We start from the raw sequence: 20,441 nt of genomic DNA on the forward strand, positions 1-20,441 counted from the left end.
TCATGCTAGAAGAGACGATGGGGAACAGCTGAGCAGCATCTCACCTTGATCCCACAAATCCATTTACTAACCCCCAGTATAAAGTGATAAATAAACCTGCATTACTTTCCATGTTACCGACCCAGGAAAGCCCAGGAGGTTGGACATTAGTGCAGCTGTCAGCTAATAGCTATTCATCTTGCATTAGGCAGGCAAATATCAAGAATTCTTTACACCGGGGAGTTCAGGCACATGAAAGTGATACTAAGCGAGGCATCAGCAAACACATTGATCCGTATGGATGGAACATGGAGCTGGAGTGGATGGAGCTGCTGAGTGAAAGTCTTCAGATGATGGGAGATGAAAGGGAATTCTCTCCTGGGCTGTCGTACAATGGGAAATGAAAGTCAAGGTGCCAGGATCAATGATGATGATGATGAGCGGCTAAATAATAAGCCTGCAGCCGGGAATAACACTGAATAATATGTCACTATGGTTTCATGGGTAAATACCAAACTTTAATACAAAATATATACAAACAATACACATGCATGTTCTGTAAATCCTGTGCCACAGCGATGGCTCCCAAGCACCATTCCTTATTGGCCACATTGATCATCGGACTCCTACTCTGTTGCTGTGATTCTACATCAGGTGAATAGTAAATTCTCTTCTCTGTGCCCCAATCTGTCACTCTGTGTGCCCAGAACCTCTATAAGTACAGGGAGCCCAATATTATCCCAATATTTCTCTGTCTGAGCTTATATAGCCCCAGTTAGTTGGAATGGACATGGCTACTGGCAGTTACACTTTCCTTGTTGTCAGTATAATAATTGTAATGTTATTTCTCTCTTTCAGCTTTGAACATAACCAAGTTCACTCTGTTCAGACACGAGATGACACTTCAGACAAACACGTCTGCTCTTATTCCTTGTGCGTTTGAATCAGACCAACCAATCGATCCTGTCAGACTGGAGCTGCAATGGGGTAAAGTTCCTGCAGATGGAGGACTATACACCCCTCTATTCCTCATGTATGGGGACAATATCAAAATTCCCATGGAGACAAACTAACCTATGACCTTTTTGGTTCCCTTCTACCGGCCGGGAACTACACTTTAATCATCACTCCCAACACCACTGCGGATAATGGAATATATGAGGTTCTAGTGGGATCATATTTTGAAGGGGAAGAAGCTGAAATATGTCCTTTTTTGCAACTTTTATATCAGACTGCAAATGGTTAATGATATAGACTCTATTACTGACTTTTTTCACATTTACCTATTCATTCCATTTTCTTTCTTACAGGTGGGTCACTGGCATTAGGGCCCCAGGAAGATGGGAAGCACCAATCACAGGCATTAGGGTCCGGGAAAGGTGGGAAGCACCAATTACGGGCATTAGGGTCCCGGAAAGGTGGGAAGCACCAATTACTGGCATTAGGGTCCAGGAAAGGTGGGAAGCACCAATCACGGGCATTAGGGTCCCGGAAAGGTGGGAAGCACCAATTACTGGCATTAGGGTCCCGGAAAGGTGGGAAGCACCAATCACTGGCATTAGGGTCCCGGAAAGGTGGGAAGCACCAATTACTGGCATTAGGGTCCGGGAAAGGTGGGAAGCACCAATTACTGGCATTAGGGTCCGGGAAAGGTGGGAAGCACCAATTACTGGCATTAGGGTCCGGGAAAGGTGGGAAGCACCAATTACTGGCATTAGGGTCTGGGAAAGGTGGGAAGCACCAATCACGGGCATTAGGGTCCGGGAAAGGTGGGAAGCACCAATCACGGGCATTAGGGTCCGGGAAAGGTGGGAAGCACCAATCACGGGCATTAGGGTCCCAGAAAGGCAGGAAAGATGAGGAGAGAGTAGAAATAGAAGTGATGGAGACAACGACCACATTGGCCAATATAATGACAACTACAGAGCCAATACCACTTACCGGCATCGAAGATTATTTTGATACATTTTTTTACCAACTCTAAAAGACACTGACTGGTTTGATTCACTTATTCTCTCAAAACTAAAAGGACACGAAAGGACGGCAGTTATTGTGACAATGGCTGTCGGATCATTCCTTGTTTTAACCTCAGTGATATCACTGATTGGATGGTAAGTCACAGGTTTTTTATCTCTTTATCTGATTTTTGGGCAAAATTAACACCTAAATCAACTGACACAACTGACTTAAGCTGTTTAAGAAATGAAGTGAATGGTTTTTACCCTTGGGCTACTAAGCATTGTGTTCATGGGGTTCACCTTATGGACAGTTCTTAGAAAGTTTTCAGTTGGTCTTCATTTTTGAATTTTTTATAGTTTTTGAATTATTTACCTTCTTCTTCTGACTCTTTCCAGCTTTCAAATAGGGGTCACTGACCCAGCAGCCCCTAACCTACTGCTCTGCAAGGCTACAGTTTGTTTTTTAATTGTGATTTTTTAAAATAATTATTTTGTTCTATTCAAACCCTTTCCTATTCGTATTCTACTTTCACTCAAACCACTGCTTAGTTGCTAGGGTAATTTAGACCCTAGCAACCAGATAGATGCTGAAATTCCAAACTGAACAGCTGCTGAACAAAAAGCTCAATAATTCAAAACCTGCAAACAATAAAAAATGAAGACCAACTGCAGATTGTCTCGAAATCTTACAATACTACAAACTAATTTAAAGTTTAACACAGACCATAGTTAAATAATATCATCTCTCAACTAATTCACCCTCTTTTTATATTAACAGCTTCCTGTATTGCTGCCGGAATAAAAAAGTGCCAGGACCGAAACCCAGGACAGACCAACCCAACAATACAGTCTAAAAGGTTTGTAAGCCTGAATAAAATGTGTTTCTATATCATAAACCCGGGCCTATGGGTATGTGTCTAACAGAAATAACTGCTAATGGGACAATCATTATTTTACACCTTAGTTTTTATTTGTTTCATTTTTTGTGACCCAATAAAAGGGAATCATTCTTAGTACAATACATGAGTCCTGATGTAATTCAGAGGCTTTCTCTGAAGCTGCTAAGGATGTTTTAATAACAGGTATCACCCAGGAGCAGCTTTTGTTTTGATACTGCCTGATATATGTACATCCCATCATAATTTGTTAGAATAGAAAAGACTGTTTGTTTATAGTTTTTGAGATATAAATTGTATAATTTAGAAAAGATCCACCAAAGTTTAGAGAATTTAGGATGCAATGGTTCCTCTACCAAAGGCAATTTTATTCACCATTGTACTGGCCATGGCACCAAAGCAAATAATAAAACAATGCCCTTAATTTGCTTTATAGTCAAGCTCAGCTCATAACTGAGAATGAGATTTCAAGTCATGATTTTCGAGGAGGATGATGACGATAATGAAGAAGGGGACAAGATGTAATGCCAGTCAGATGATGAGAACTGAGGAAGACAGAAGGTACCTTCCCCCTTGAACCAATGACATGGGAACGTAAAGCTGGCCATACACGAACTGATAATATCGTACGAAACCTCGTTTCGGTGCGTGTATGGCATGTCGGCGAGTCGACCGATATCGCAGGAAGCTGCTGAAAACGGCGATTGGCCAGGTTAGAAAATTTTGATCGGGTGCCATAGAAGGCGCCTGACCAAAATCTGCCGTCAGGGCTGAATCGGCAGAAGGAGGTAGAAATCCTATTGTTTCTACCTCCTTATCTGCTGTTTCAGCCCTGAACGGTGTGTGGCGGATCTGATGATGTCAGATCGCCACATGTGTGGCCACCTTAAAGCAGAAATGGATAATTGAACTTGAGAGTAGAATGGAGGAGAGTAGAGTGGAGTGGGGAGAAGTGGGGAGGATGGTGGGCTACTGGTTGAAGATCTTCATCCACTACTACCAAAAGCCTACCACTATATTACCAGCTGTGGGTGAAGAAACCAGTAAGGAATGAACTTAGAATTAAAAAAGTGAAGAAGAAGGCCAAAGATGCACAGGATGATAGTTATAAAAATACTATAAAAATGTTAATAAAATCAGAATTTAGTTTTTGTTAATTGATTTCATGGCATTTGATCATAAGTACTGTTGGCTGATGTGTGAGCCTTAGGGTATTTGGTAGCAAATCAGTAGGGTTCATTGTGTAGATTTGGGATTAGTGATCACTGCAGTTGCTTGGGGGACATGGAGATATTATTGTACAGAGACCCCCTGCAAATTCTGTGGGTGGGGGGGGGAGCAGCTTGCAGTCTCCGGCGCATCAGACTCTCCCCTGCCCTGCAGAACCCCCACATGCACATGTTTGTTCATTTGTTTTGCCCCGGTCCAATTAATCTAAAATTAAAATACAGCAAATGTTCCACTAAACCTGACTGTTTGCAAGGGAACCCATCAAGAAATGCTTGGGAATAAGATAGTCAGGAAGTTTCCTTTTTTTAAGGAACAAATCAATCGGTCTCAATGGGTGTTTCCCATATTGCTCAGGATAAACACAAGCAGGCATGTAAATGTGGGGCAAACAGATGGCAGAATTAACCTCAGTGTGACCAAGAGCTGTCAGGGGATGGGGGGGGGGGGGGCAGGGGGCACTTGCTCTCTCTACCCCATCACATAAGCAACTCTGCTCTTCCTCCTATTTGCTTAGTGAAGTATTCCCATATCCACAGTATGAATGTAGTAGAACATCACTGAATATTAGAGAAGGGAGTTCTTCAGCAGAGCATAGTGTGACATTTCTCTTTATCTGGGTGAATCTAGATATAGTGAGAGATGAATGTACAACACACCTGTTCCTGTGGTAATTCCATGAAAACCAGTTCTCAGTAACTGGCACTAATCAAGATCAACACACATGTGCCACTCGGGCAACTCTGCCTCTGATTATACACCAACCCCAAGGGAAAGGTTCAGCTCTGTAACAGAAGAAACCTGTTGCTTTGGTTCATTGTTTAGAGCAGGAGTAGGCAAAATGCTTCTAGGCGACTACTCCTAGGTTAATTGCCATGTATGTAACTCAGCCTGGTCTTGGGTTTAGTTCCAGCCATGGCACTATTTGTGTTTGTGTTTATTATGTACCCCTTGTGTTTGTTTGGGCGCCTTATAACAGTTCAAAGCATGCTGGTTCATTGGCTACTGATGAAACTACTTCTCTCTGTATAGGCAGGTATTGATGCACTTGATTATTACACATACCCATGTTCAAGTTATAAAATTACTCAGAATCTTTTTCTAAACAAAATGTCATGATATTACCCCTGTAACTTGGCCTATTTAAGGGCAGGGCAGAACAGCACTGAAGCAGGAGGCATCTCCTGGCACTTTTCTGGTAAGTTCTATCTCCATCACTTTGAACAATTGAACTGAGCTAGGAAGTGACAAGAGATGCTTCCTGCTGCAGTAAAGTTAGCTTTTTGCTAGTCTTGTTCTTGCAGAGATAATCAGGTTTGCAGGAATTAGATACCAAACAGGCAAGTGTGTTGGCAGGGCTCCATTCCTAAAGCTGTCCATACACTGAAAGATCTGCTTGTTTGGCAAACAAGCAGATCTTCCCCAGATATGCCCACCTTGAGGTGGGCAATATTGTATTGATCTGATCATTTGGCCCAAGGGATCACATTAAAGCTCATTAAAGCAAGGACTACATCAATGCACCCATGTGCTCCTTGTCCAGAAGGCATTTTAAAACCTGCACAATCAACAGATACCGTCTGAGGGCCCCATACACAGACCAATAAGCTGCTGACTCAGGCCATCACCAGCTTTTATTGGCCCATGTATGGTCACCTTACAGAATGTACAAAAAACAGTAATTTCATTTTGTTTGAGGACAGTATTTTATATTAATTTTTCAAATCACCTCCATCATGTAGGCAATGATGGGCTAAAATTGACTTTAAGAACAACACCTGAGTGGTGGGCATGTCTTAATCTTCTATGCTCAGAAGCCCAGTAGTAGGTGGGTAGCCAATCACAGCTTTGCCTTCAAGGAAAGACGAACTGCAGGTCCCTGTCAGGTCTGCTTAACTGCTTATTGGCTGCCATTGTTCACTGAAGTTTGCTGGGAGCAGTGACTCCTACTCAGCCAGGGAGAGCAGTAAGCACAAAGTGGAAGGGATAGATGGTACTAGTAGGGTTTTTGGGACAAAGCTACTTTAATAAACACATTCTTCTATTTTAAGAGGTGTATATTGCAATGAGAAATCCTTGTTCTTGATGCTGTAGGGAAGGGTGAAAAAACAGGCAAGAACCACCATGTTTTCTTGCAATTTGCAAACTGCCCACAGTAAACACTTGTTTGTATGAATTCATAAGGGATAGCCCATTCTATTCCTTTCCTTCCCCAAATGCCATCATTCAGACAAGCAAACTAGGGGGCACCGGGGGTGCATAGTGCAACCCATGGGAAGGGGGGTGAGTTTGTGGCCCTTAGTACTCTGACCCTTGTGCCTGGGGCATTGCTAAATTCCTTTAATATGTCCCCTTTCTATTCTTGTTCTCTGCAGCCTGCATTTAAAGGCCAATGGTCTTGTTGGAAAGTCTCTATTGTGTATAAGCCATATATGTTACATAGCCTACTGATTTAGGAATGAGTACAGGGCTTTCCTCTTTCATATTTTATTCTTTGTGGCATTTAATTCTTGCTGATGTTCTTTGCAGTCTCTTTTCCTTTCCCTCAGTTTGTATATCTGCCCCTTGCCTGGGTGCTCCATTAGTTTGCCTGCCAAGCTACAGACCTCTGACCTGCCTGCAGTCATTTTTTATTGATTCTGCCCTGTCTATTCTTTGTCTTTGTAAAATCTATCTCATAAAAACACGTCTTTTAACATAACTGGATCTTTTAGGGGCCTGAACTGCACACAGTATGGGGCAATGAATAAACTAACATTGTTCCACAGCACCTCTCCTCTCTCTGTATGGCCTACATGTAAACAGGGCTGGTCCTGCTGTACAGGTTCTCCAGGTTCCACTGGCCATACTGTAGTGTGGTTAGACTATGGCCCTTGGAAATGAGGCCAAACCCACCCAGTGCTGTCTAACGTATTCCATGTAGTGGGCCGATTATTTCTCATACAGCATGTTGAAGGACCAGATTAAGTTAAAATAATGATATCATACAATGAAATATATAGATCCCTAGAACAGACTGGGGGCCATAAAAATCCTTTGAAGGGCCACATCCAGGCCACGGGCATCCAGCTGGACATGTATTTGATTATACCACCAAATGAGGGCATTGCAAGGTGATAAGCCTGAGGCCAGGAAGCCAGTGGGAAATGGGTTGTTGATTTAGGCCTAAGGGCTTTCAGCAAATTAAAGTAACTCAAGGGAATTCCATGGACCAGCCACGTCATATGAAAAAGTAAGCGAACTCCTTGTCATATGCTGACTAGAGATGTAGCGAACTGTTCGCCGGCGAACTAATTCGCGCGAACATCGGGTGTTCGCAAGTCCGCAAATTCGCAAACTTTTCGTGATGTTCGCAATTTGGGTTCGCCGGCACCGAAAAAATCGCAAAACTTACGATAACGGTACGAATGCTCCGAAAAAGTCGCAAAACTTACGATAACGGTACGAATGCTCCGAAAAAGTCGCAAAACTTACGATAACGGTACGAATGCTCCGAAAAAGTCACAAAACTTACGATAACGTTACGAAAGATCCGAAAAAGTCGCAAAACTTACGATAACGGTACGAATGCTCCGAAAAAGTCGCAAAACTTACGATAACGGTACGAATGCTCCGAAAAAGTCGCAAAACTTACGATAACGGTACGAAAGCTCCGAAAAAGTCGCAAAACTTACGATAACTTTACGAAAGCGCCGGAAAATACGAAAAAGTCGCAAAATTACCGATCATTTCGAAAAACGGCGTGTGTCAATTTTTCAGAGGTTTTTGCCCTTGATCCCCCTCCTGCATGCCACTGTCCAGGTCGTGGCACCCTTTAAACAACTTTAAAATCACTTTTCTGGGCAGAAATGGCTTTTCTAGGTTTTAAAGTTCGCCTTCCCATTGAAGTCTATGGGGTTCGCAAAGTTCGCGAATATTCACAATTTTCGGCGGAAGTTCGCGAACAGGTTCGCGAACTTTTTTTTTGAGGTTCGCTACATCCCTAATGCTGACATATTGATCTTGGATTTCCATTCTAACTGTATATAAAGATAATGATGTAACTGAAAAAAACAAGGAAAGTGTATGCTAGTGACCCTGGTTCGATTCCCTGTGGTAGCTCCTTGGGGAAGTCTATATATAATAAGCAACTAACAATTTACAAAGACAAAACATTCAAACCCCTTTATTACACCACCCTATGTCTCACACTTTTATCTCCATACATTACTAGAAGTCTCTGTTTCTTGCAGTCTGTCCCGCAAAAACCACTTCCACTGGCTGAAACCTTTTTTATTTTCTCGTTGTTCCAATCACCTGCATACTCAAACCCAAACCGAACCCCTTTGGAGTTCTACCATCTGGGGGGGGGGGGGGGGGGAAATATTGAGGAAACCCTTGGAGCACTACATGTTCTCATTGTTATACTGCAGACCCACAGCTGGCTCCAACCATTTGCACTTACAATTCTGCGCCTGAGTTTAATGTTTATCATTCACCTGTTTAAGAATTATCACCAAAGCGAGATTGTTCTTGTTGGTTCTGTAATTTACGGAGTCTATGAAAGCATACAGATGTCTTCATTAAGACAAAGTGGCTGTGCCCGAATGGGACATTTCACTATCAGCTAATGGCAATTAAGGAAAATGATGGCTGCTATAAATTTGTGTAAAGTGAATAACAAACAGCATTCACATTTAAAGAGAAAATCAGTCTAAAGACTTCCCTATAGCAGACAACCAAGCTTGGTTAGATAGAGCTGCTAAAGGAACTTAACTAGAACATAAAATATTTATGTCTGAAGGCTTAAAATGAACATTTATTTGCTAAGCCCCTTATTATCACCATGGGGTATATGTCAGAGGCCTTGGGTGCAAGTGGGCTCTCATGGTATCTGGAAGATGAATGGTATAAGGTTCTGCCTGAGGGGTTCAACTTATCTCTACAGAGGTGTAGGTCAATCATTAAGGAATACTGTCATGGGAAAACATGTTTTTTTCAAAACCCATCAGTTAATAGAGCAGAATCCTGCATTGTAATCTGTTTTTTAAAAGCACAAACAGATTTCTTTGTATTTAATTTTAAAATTTCACATGGAGCTAGCCATATTCTTCATTTCAGTCACACTTTACTGCTGAGCTGCAAGTTGGAGTGATATCCCCCCCCCCCCCAGCAGCCGATCAGCAGAACAATGGGCAGGGAGCAAGATAGCAGCTCCCAGTAGGTATCAGAATAGCACTCAATAGTAAGAAATCCAAGTCCGGCTTGGGACTCCTCCAGTTACATGGGAGTAGGAGAAACAATAGGTTACCTGAAAGCAGTTCTAATGTATAGCGCTGGCTCCTTCTGAAAGCTCAGACTCAGGCACAATGCACTGAGATGGCGCCTACACAACAATATTACAGCTACAAATACATTTGTTGACTAAATAATAAAAGTTTAAATGGCAGAGTGAATTATTTGCTATGTAACAGTGTAATTTAGAAATAAAAAGTACCCCATAAATATCATGACAGTATCCCTTTAGTTACCAAAGTCAACTCCCTTAGGGTGAGGTCACACGTAGTGCAGATGCAAATCCCCTGCATTTTTCTGTCAGACTGAGAGAAGCAAATCTATTTCCCTGCACTGAAACCTACAGTATCCCCTCAGTGCCGCCACAGGCAGCGGAGCTCTTCCCAAAAATGTCTGCTTTTCTTTTTTTAGCGCAGGCACATGGTCAGCGTGGGGAAGAGGATTTGCTTCTCTCAGTCTCACAGAAAAACGCAGGGCTGACAGAAGCGCATCTATGCTACGTGTGACCTCACCCTTAGAACACCAGTGTCTATATAATACTAAAAAAACGTAAGGTAAACTACTCCTTTAACCTGTTGCAGGTATAGATCTAATAAACCGAGATATTTTACCTCTCAATGAATGTTCTAAGAGGGCTTCTAAGTGCAAAACATTCCAATGACTTTCATAAGATCATTTATCCGGCTGGCCAGTGCTTTCAGCAGAACTTTCCGTTAGAGCACATTGGAACTAGTGATGAAAACGTGATATAAGCTAAATGTAAGATAACACACTGTGCAATATTAAGTTCTATGCCTACAGCAGCTAGGGTTACCACCTCACCCCTTTAATACAGGCCACATATTAAATCTACATCCTACATGGCTAGGTAGCAATTATTTTAAATGCATTCAGCATGGCCCCACATATATCAGTTCAGTCTGCAGCATGCATCTAAATTAATTGTTTATTAGCCATTCATGATGTGGATTGAATATGTGGCTGGTATTAAGGTGGCACCCTAATAGTGACTCCCTCTTACATCACTGTTCTGTGATAACACTGTTGGTATAGAACTATGGGCAAATGTGTTCTACACAAGATGATAACATAAATAAATTAAAATAAATTGCCCCAGTGGCTGTGATGCTCTGCAAATACAGTTGTAAAATATCCAAAAAGCCTGAAACCACTGATCTGTTATACACAGTATTTACTAGCACCTAAACAAAGGATTGACTTTATACAGTAAATTGAGTTGTTTGATGAGACTATGGGGCAAGAAGTAGAATCCTGCCAGGTAAGTTGTACCCAAGGGTAAGTGCCTTTAACTGCTGGTACTTGCAGAACATCGCGCCTCCCTGCATAATTTGTTTGATACAGTGGGTGGCAGCTTGTGGGTCAGGGGGAAGGTTCTGAAAAACTGCTTGGGTAGCAGAGGGTTAAATGATTCTGCTGTGTATAGGGTTGCCGCCTTTGTCTGTCAAATCGAAATGAGGAATTGTTTCCCTAACTTGGCCTCGCTGTATTTCAGAGCTTTCTGGATAACTAGTTTCTGTAAAATAGATCCCTGCTATTTGTAATTTTGCCTTGAAAGTACTTGGCCAATGCTTTGACACAATCTGATCCTCCATGTCCCTCTATGAGGAGACGACCATAGTTGTGCAGCAGGAGGCTGTTAGCATTAGAAGCTGTAACTGACAGGCAGAGAAGGGACAGTCAGGTTGGCAAAACAGTCAGGTTAGGGAACTGCAAGTAACAATTACTTACAAAAGCAGCCCCTTCAGGGAGAAACGATCCCTAGTAGTAGTTTTTTAACATCAGTATCACTTTAAGAATTGGATTTACTTATCAGGCAGAATAGAGATAGAGATAGGGTTGACATCTGTCTGGACATTTCGGACACCCTAGTTTTATAAAGCACTGTCCAGTTCAAAACTCTGCCTGGTTTTAAATGTCCAGAAAACTGGACAGAAATCCTGCCAGTTGCATGTAAGTGACCCAATAACCCTTCCCCGGCATAAAAACCCCACCCAACAAAATCATGCCCGCCCCCAGTATCACTCCCCCACCCCCGATGCCATCAGCCCCACCCACTTTGTTTGGGTTTAGCCATTGGCAAAGGTGGAACCCTTTGAAACCTGTGAAAAACTATCACCTTGTTTCTGATCATTCCCATACTGTACAAGAAGAATTTATAGTGTATTAATTAAACCCCATTGCCAAGGAGAGACGATGACATCTACATACAAACAGTGTGTGTGCAACAGGCAGAGACTGCCAGGCCCATAAGCAGGGTGTCCCTGTGTCTCGTCTTACATCAACACAAACGTTCTGCTAGAGCGAACAGAGTGAAACTGGACAGTGAATCCGGCACGCGATGGGGCAGATTTATGAAAGGTTGACCAAAAAAAATGCTTTTCACTTTTATCAGTAAAATTTAAAAAGGTTGTGATAGGGATTAAATTACTAAATGCTGTGATAGGTTATCAGGTTGTTGGTAAAAAAGTGCTTATTTTTATTAGTTAGTATTCTTTTGTACCATTTCTCCAGCTTTCCCATAGGCTCCCCGGTGGAGCTTACAATCTAAGGTCCCTGTCACATTCACATAGATAAACCCTTGCTCTGCTTTAGCGCAGTGGGTTCCATGGATAATTACTGATGTGTAATTGGGTGAATCAGTGGGGCTGAAATCAGATCTGAGTGCTATGGTGCATTGCATTTGATTTGTGCATCTGGCGTCTGCTTTTCCCCACTCAGATTAATGGCATAATGGTATAATGGTATGCCGTGTTTGCTGACTTACATCTGCTCCATAATATATTAGAAGCACATTTAATTTTTTTGACAATCAAAGGCTTAAAGTGGAACTGTCCAACAAAAGAAAAATCCACTACAGGGATAGAAAGGATGCTTAGTAAGTCTGTTTCACAAATATTCTCAGTTTAATATTTTTTTTTGGCAGATTAAATTGAGAGAGCTCTCTAATAAAACATGGAATAGGGTCTCCTGCTGCAAACAAGTCACTCCTGCTGGAAACTACAGATAGCAGCAACAATGGGTTGGACCAACAATTAGGAGGAGGAAATTTCTTTCCCCTACAACACTTTTTATTAAAGGTTGGTATATCTACTGTAAGGGGGAAGACACACAGAGCTACTAGTAGCAGCTACTTGTCACGGATACTAAATCAGACAATACTGATCATTTACTGATAATTGTCTCTATGTGTGTTTTAGCAGAGGCAATTCTCAGTATTGTCTGTGGCAGGGGATTTTCTGCCATTTAGTAGCTCTAAAAAAATAGACCTATAAATGGTCTGAATTATTGTTCTATAGATTATTATTTTAAAGGCTGCCAATGCACCACATCTATTGGCCCGAATGTAAAAACAGCTTGGATTTGGCCATCTTTATCAATGTCCCCTCTTCCCTCACCGAGGACAATGTCACCAATGGAGTTATGTAGATAAGGCTAATTCCCTAGCAGCATTATCAGCAACAGACAATGTGTATCAGCCGCAGTATGTCTGGAAACCCACCAGCCCCCAAAAAGGGAATTGACAATGTTTTATGGGGTATTTGTCTATTTTTTTTCTTTAAACCCTTTTATAAATAGGGATTCAACTCTGGGCAGATATGGGGGCATATTTTGTGGCCCCATCTTATAGGTTAAGAAACCCACATTCTGTACTGTCTGTCTGTCTGTCTGTAAGCCGGGTGTAGACCTGACTGCACTATTTTCACTTGCAGAACAGAGAAAGTATTTTTTTTGCAGCCTTCTGTTCTTTCAGAGAAGGATGTAGATTAAAATTAGATTGCCCCTGGGCAGTTAAAGGAACAGTAACACCAAAAAATTAATATATTTCAAAGAAATTAAACTATAATGTGCTGCTGCCCTGCACTGGTAAAAGTTTTGTGTTTGCTTCAGAAACATTACTAGAGTTTATATAAACCCTGGTATGTAGCCATGGGGGCAGCCATTCAAAAGAAGAAAAGGCACAGGCACATAGCAGCTAACAGATAAACCCTGTAGAATCAAATGGTGTTTTATCTGTTATCTGCTATGTAACCTGTGCCTTTTCTCCTTTTTTCCAGCTTGAATGGCCGCCCCGTGGCTACACAGCAGCTTATCTATATAAACTAGTTGTGTTCCTGAAGCAAACACCCCAGTTTTACCAGTGCAGGGCAACAGTACATTATATTTCAATTAGTTGAAAACACTTTCATTTTTTGGTGTTACTGTTCCTTTAAGATGAGCCTTACCTATGTCCCCAGCTTATGCATTAAATAAGTGATCCCCAACCAGTGGCTCAGGGGCAACATGTTGCTCACCAACCCCTTGGATGTTGCTCCCAGTGGCCTCAAGGGGCTTATTTTTGAATTCCTGGCTTGGAGGCAAGTTTTAGTTGCATAAAAAACAGCCGTACTGCCAAACAGAGCCTCCTGTAGGCTGCCAGGCCACATTGGGCCCCCTGCATTAAATTAATGTAACATTCATACAGTAATACCCCCAGGATGACTATGAAGCACTGCGAGGCAGGATACTAGGGGCTAGGAATAATATATGAATTTGAATAAAAGAAAGTACCGTCCACTGCATATTGCAGCTTGGGGATTGCACCCTATAAATTCCAAAATCTCCCTGTACTGTATGTGTCCCGGTAAAGGCATTGTGCTGTGTCCCTGGGGTAATTACTGGGTGACTTTCCTTTGTGGCTGTTGTATGTGCCCAGATCTGTCTGTGTCAGTGACAGGGAGAGAGTGTATTTGTTACAATAGATATAACAGTCAGAAACAAATAATGATGGCAGGGTGCACAAAAATGGTCCTTCCATCTCTAATGGGAAGAATTTACAGGCGCACAGCAGGAAATTTAAGCAGAGATGGATACATTGCACATCTTCCTGATTTATGTCAGATTCCCCTGCTATCGACACACAGGAGCCATCACTCCAACCGCTATCGGCAAAGGTCTGATTGGACTGAACTCCTCCTTTCAGAAGAACGACACGGGAGACAGGCAGCCTGCCTGCTTGGGACTTTCGCCCATCACTCAGAATGCAAGACGAGGAAGGATAGATTGTGTAGTCGCAATCCAATTTACTGCGGTGATCAACAGTGAGAACAGATGGTCATTCTAGAGGTCAAGGATTCATTAAAGAGAAAATAGAGAAATTCTGCATCAGGGAAAGCAAGTGCTGGGCAGACTGCATTAGGCAAGGTTTAGAATTAGAATCCTTTCCTGCAGGGCATGGACACCTACCTTTAATGTTCAGGGTTCAGACTAAATTGTTCCCCTATTGAAAGCCAATAATACACAGGCCAAGGCCCTGTGCAGCACTACCGTAAAGCAAACCTGGTACCCAGTGACCCAAACCATGAAAGTGCAGACGCCATACAAAGCCACGCGCACACAATAACTGGTTGATGTATTTTATTGTGAGAGAGGGAGCTTGGTAAAAAACTAGAAAATGACTATGATATAACAATGAACATAAAAACTTTATGTTTTGTTTACTTTTCCCTGCCCCGCCCCCCCAAAACAGAACAAAAACAAAAAAACAAAACACATGAATACTGGAACAAATTGGCACAAAAATGTTAAACATTGTTCCCAAATTCCCAATACTGTATTGTAAAATGTAAAATTCTAATTTGGCTTTGCTAGAGACCATTACCCCTGTGGCGCCCTGTAACCAATGGCAGAGCTCGGACGCAGCCCCACAGCATCGGCGTTTGTCTTTTTAACTATTAAAAACCAGATAAGAGCAAGATGTCTGCAACGGTGAATCTAATACATACATTTCTGTCTCAAGTTACCTCTCCTACAGTCCAAGGCAAGTAAAAATGTCAACGTAACACTGTTAAATCTCAATGCGAGAGAGAGAGCGCTGTTTGGTTCTCTACTATTTTTTTTTTCATTTTTTTTTTAAATCTTATCAACTTTCCAAAATTTCATACTAAAATATATTATTGTATTAATACAAACTACAGTTTTATACACTAGAGACTGTGTAATAAATAAAGAAATATAAAAATAAGACACATAAATATAAAAGTTTTCTAAAACTAAAAGGGTACGTCAGTAAGAAGGAAGGAGGGGGGGGGGGGGTATTAATACTGCCGGGTTTTGAAGACATACAGTACAAAACAAAAAAAAAATGTTGCACAGGACTAAACTAAATAAAAACGTAAAATAATACTGATAGGTAATCTTAGCTAACACCATTAATGAACGAGGTCCATAATAATTAGCATTTTATGGAGAAAATATTGGCAAGACGGAATATTCCCAGAAAGCATAGCTCCCACTATTCCCATTGGGAAATGTTACCGCCACTAATTAAAACCACTCCTATAACAACCCTACTCGGCTCCAAACTCCTCCCACTTTCTAGTAAGCTCCACCCATATCCTGGACAGTGCCAAACAATAGGGAGGTATGGGGGGATATGATGCAAGACAGAAGATCCTATGTGCTCAAGAACTTCAGTTTCCTATCAAAACACAAAAAGCAACATTAACACAGAAACACAGATATTATATACAAAATAAAAGTTCAGAAATATAGGTTCTCTTTAAAAAATATTATCAGACCACAAATGCTAGTTATTATAGACCCCCCCATGAACCCTTTGAGTGCCAGAAGGGATTGTCATGCATTGCACACCCATTGGGCACCCTCAAGAGTCAAACACAGGCAAATGTAAGCCTTTAGAATACTGAAAATGGCACTAACAGCACAGAGGTCTTGCATAAGGCCAAAAGGAGATACATAGCTTCATATCCTTCATTTTTATACTACACGTTCAAGCAATTATGAACTGTTGGTTTTTGTTTTTTGCTGTCCCAGTATAAACGGGTATTCCAGGTATGGGTAACCTGGGGCCTTCAAGACGATCTAGAACTTCCGGCAAAGCACAGAGTTGCAGAGCGACCTCTGTAGGCAACTGAAAGCCCATCGACTGGGTTATTCCCTGCAATCAAGAAACTCTTAATACATCAATTTAACCACATCAATAAGAACACGCCCTTTACCCCCTCCCCCAAAATTCATCGCCCCTCCCCCAACACATTTTGTCTTAAGGCTAAAACAAAAAACAATCTGCTGTAAATGATAAACTTGAAAACTCTATCCTCTGGGAGCCTCCGCCCGCGCCCCTCTCGGCAGGAGCACCGAGGCAGCGGTTCCGTTCCATATACCAATATGCATTATTTGTAAAAGGAATTCTGTAGTGCAGTTATACTCACATTTTTTCTTTTTTTTTATAAAATAAAATACTGAAGCGGACTTTTAGTAAAATGTCTGAACAGAAAAAAAAGAACATTTTTCTCCCAAATGTACAAACTAACCGACACAATAAATGAAATGTAATACTGATAAAAGCAAGGGTTCCAGATGTGTGTATGAGCAGAATGAATAGGTTCCTTAAAACCTGATTTTTTTCCTTTTTTTTTTTTCTTTTTTTCTTTAACTTCCAAGTCATTATTTCTATATATATATATCTTTGACGTTGCATGTAACAAACTTGTTTCCTAAATTTTTTTTTTTTTAAAATTGCTGTGAAAAATTTCTAAGTTTGAGATTTCAGGCACACCTGGATTTTTTGTTTTTGTTTTTTTTCTTTTTTAAACACAGTAGTGAAACAGAAATCACAGTATTTAAGCTACTGTGTTTCAGAGAAAGAAGCATGTATATTATAGAATAGACTTCATTATAACTTCAAAAAAAAGCCTTTTCCACCTTGGGAAAATAGGAGGAGTCTGGCTACGGCTGAGGGAGGGCTTTCTCCGATACATTCTCTTCTGTGACCTCTTCTTCCAAACATTTGTCTTCCTCTACACATTCTTCATCCTTCAAAGTACCTGCCAATGGTTCTGCTTCTCCCTCTTCCATTTCCCCCTCTCCAACATGTTCCTTTTCTTCCTGTCCATCATCCATATCTTTCTCATCCTCCTCTTTCTCATCCTCCTCTTCCTTTTCCTCCTCTTCCTTATCCTCCTCTTTCTCATCCTCCTCTTCCTTATCGTCTTCTTCCTTATCCTCCTCTTCCTTCTCACTGTCTTCCTCCCGGGTTATGCTCTCGCGCTCATCAGAGTCTATCTGAGATGGAGACACCTGGGAATCCACGTTCTCGTTGCCAAGGATCTCCTGAGCGGATTCTTCCTGCTCCATGCCATCTCGTTCCTCGGCTTCCTTCTTGCAGTAAGAGTAGCGGTGGTTCATGTGCTGAGAGTAGGATCCGGAGTGCGAAAACCGTTTCCCACATTTGTCACATTGATAGGGCTTTTCTCCAGAATGTAGGCGCATATGCTCAATTAAATGGTGTTTGTGTTTAAATGCCTTTGCACAGATTCCACATTCATGTGGCCTCTTACCTGCAAAAATATAAACGGTCATTAGAACATCACTGGATACAATTTAGATCAGAGGTCAGACCTTTGGTCAGGGCACCTCGTAGCTTATAACAAAGTTTTATTTAACCATTATGCCAACAACATACAGAACAGAAAAGTAAGTATTCAACCCAAATCCTATTGTACCTGACTTTCTTGAAAAGCAATCCGCTGAAATCTTAACCTAATAGGCCTTCAGTCCCCCAACTACTCATTTAGACCCCACTGGGGTTGGACAGCATCACAGTTGGGTTTTATATACTTGTTCTAGATCTGCAAATGCACTAATGGAACAGCAAAGGGAACATACCGAAGCATTCCTATATAAAGAACTTATAGGGGGTTCAGTGTAGTACAGGGATCCCCAACCTTTCTTACTCATGAGCCACAGTCTACTGTAAAAAGACTTGGAGAGCAACACAAGCACCATAAAAGTTCATGGAGGTGCCAAATAAGGGCTACGATTGGCTATTAGGTACCTCTATGCACACTATCAGCTTACAGGGGGCTTTTATTTGGTAGGAAATCTGGTTTTTATTCAACCAAAACTTGCCACCAAGTCAGGAATTCAAAAATAACTCCCTGGTTTTAGGGAACTGAGAGCAACATCCAAGGGGTTGCAGGGCTGGTTGGGGATCACTGGTGTAGTCACATGACTAATTTTCAGGTGACTATCATGCTGGACAAACATTTCTACTCACTAAATGTAAAATTTAAGGCAGACGTGCAGAGACAGAAGCTCTACGGTCATATTGTTAGGGGAACAGAAGGTGATGTGCTCCCATGCACTAAACGTGATTAAGCAAATAGATGTCGGGAGGTTAGGCGGCTTTGGATATATCAGGCATATAGTAAGATAAATAAAAATAATCCCAAACACACGTACCTGTGTGTTCATACTTATGTCTCAGCAGTGAGCTGCTTTTCTGGAAAATTTTGTCACAGAGGTCACAGGCATAGAGACCGTTCTCTGTTTTTTTCAGTTTCTTTTTGGGTGGGGTGGAATCAGAGTCATTCTGATCTTCTACATTTGACACTCCTTCCGAGCTTGTATCCTGCCGCTCATCCTGAAACAAGACAAAGGCCTCAAACTTACTGTAAACAACATATCAAAAGGGTTAACGGTCTCCCTACAGCGATTGGCAGAGAACCAAACCCCTTCTCCTCTTCTGCTGACAGTGTGTATTTACCCTTTGCTGCCTTCACTGGCCTTTCCTTGAGTTATCCCAAGTCACATTGGCAATTATTACATTTATTATTATATGTACAGCACCCTAAGAACCCCCATTAAAGGGAAAGCTCACCTTTGAATAAACTATTAGCATGATGTAGAAAGTGACATTTGGATACAAGCAGCAACTGAGCTTCTTTTTTATGGTTTTGTAGTTATTTAGCTTTAGTTTAAGAACCTGGCAACCAGAAATACTATTTACCCTAGCAACCAAGCAGTGGTTTGTATGAGAGACTAGAATATGACAAATAAAAATTAACGATACAATACAGTTACAGCCTCACAGAAGAACAGTTTTTCGGCTCTTGGGGTCAGTGACCCCCATTTGAAAGCTGGAAAGAGGCAGAAGAGGAAGGCAAATAACTGAAAAACTATAAAAAATAGAATGTCATATTCTTAGCAAAACATGAACATCGGTGGCCAGTGGTCCAGGGAGTTTTAGCTACTCTATAATGATTTTTTTCCAGTTTTATTTCGTTTTTACAGTTTTATTGTTACTTTTTTCAACTTTCTTTTCTATTCAGCCCCTCTCCAATTTATATACCAATCTCTCAGCCGAACCACTCCTTGGTTGCTAAGGTAACTTGGACCCTAGCAACCAAATAACTACTGAAACTCCAGACTGGAGAGCTCCTGAACTGAAAATGAAATATCTAAAAAAATACAAATAATAAAAAATGAAGACCAATTGCAAACTGTCTCAGAATATTACTCTACATCATACTAAAAGTTAAAAGTGAACAACCCCTTTAAAACCAATGTTTTTAATCAATGTAATTTAATTGGTCTCAGAGTTATTTGTAAAATAATTGCTAATGAAAGTAGTGGTTGCTTCTTTCTATTCTCTGCACTGCTAGTTATGACTTTTGAAGTAATGTAGCAGAGGCCAGTGGATTATAAAGCTTATTAGGGTGAAGACACACAGATCTACTAGTAGCAGCTACTTTTTCATGGCTACTAAACTCCAGAAAATCCCCTGCCATAGACAATACTGAGAGTTGCCTCTGCTAAAATACACATACCACTGGGATATGGATCTAGTCAGGAGCAAGGTGGGGTAGAAGGCAAGCCCCAATTCATTTAGTAACTATGATCCCAGGATCATGCACTACAGCTTCTTTCCAGCAGTATTTAAACATCTACTTGTTTGTCTTAGGCCCCTATACACACATTACCATTGCTTACTATTTAAGCAATAACATAACAATCCCATTAGTGACTAATTTAGCCTGGGATAACTCATTTTTGCAAGGGAATTAGAGGAGGGCTAGAGGGGAGTGATACAGTTATTGGCAGCAACCCTTGGGCAGGTTGGGGTAATGACATATATGGGGTTATGTAATAAAAGGCACCAAGTTTGCATGGATGCAGTAACCCATAGCAACCAATCAGCAGGTTGCATTTACTGGTCACCTATTTAAAAGCAAACATCTTATTGGTTGCTATGGGTTACTGCTACCGGGCAAACTTAGTGCCTTTTATTACATATGGGGGATAG

At 41.3% G+C, this 20,441-nt stretch overlaps 1 protein-coding gene across 5 annotated transcripts in view; it reads right to left on the bottom strand.

Annotated features, from left to right (window-relative positions):
• Window positions 1–14,734: 14,734 nt before the first annotated feature.
• The window catches only part of zeb1 (zinc finger E-box binding homeobox 1), a 62,570-nt gene continuing 56,863 nt past the window's right edge, over window positions 14,735–20,441 (bottom strand). For 4 of the 5 annotated variants that reach the window (XM_012964650.3, XM_031903368.1, XM_031903367.1 and 1 more), the window contains exons 8-9: window positions 18,599–18,779; window positions 14,735–17,694 (exon numbers count right to left, since the gene is read on the bottom strand). In XM_012964650.3, the coding sequence (XP_012820104.1) occupies window positions 17,084–17,694; window positions 18,599–18,779 (792 nt within the window). In that variant the 3' untranslated portion in view covers window positions 14,735–17,083. 5 annotated transcript variants of the gene reach the window in all.

The sequence above is a fragment of the Xenopus tropicalis genome, chromosome 6, assembly GCF_000004195.4.
Source record: "Xenopus tropicalis strain Nigerian chromosome 6, UCB_Xtro_10.0, whole genome shotgun sequence".
Taxonomy (NCBI): Eukaryota; Metazoa; Chordata; class Amphibia; order Anura; family Pipidae; genus Xenopus; species Xenopus tropicalis.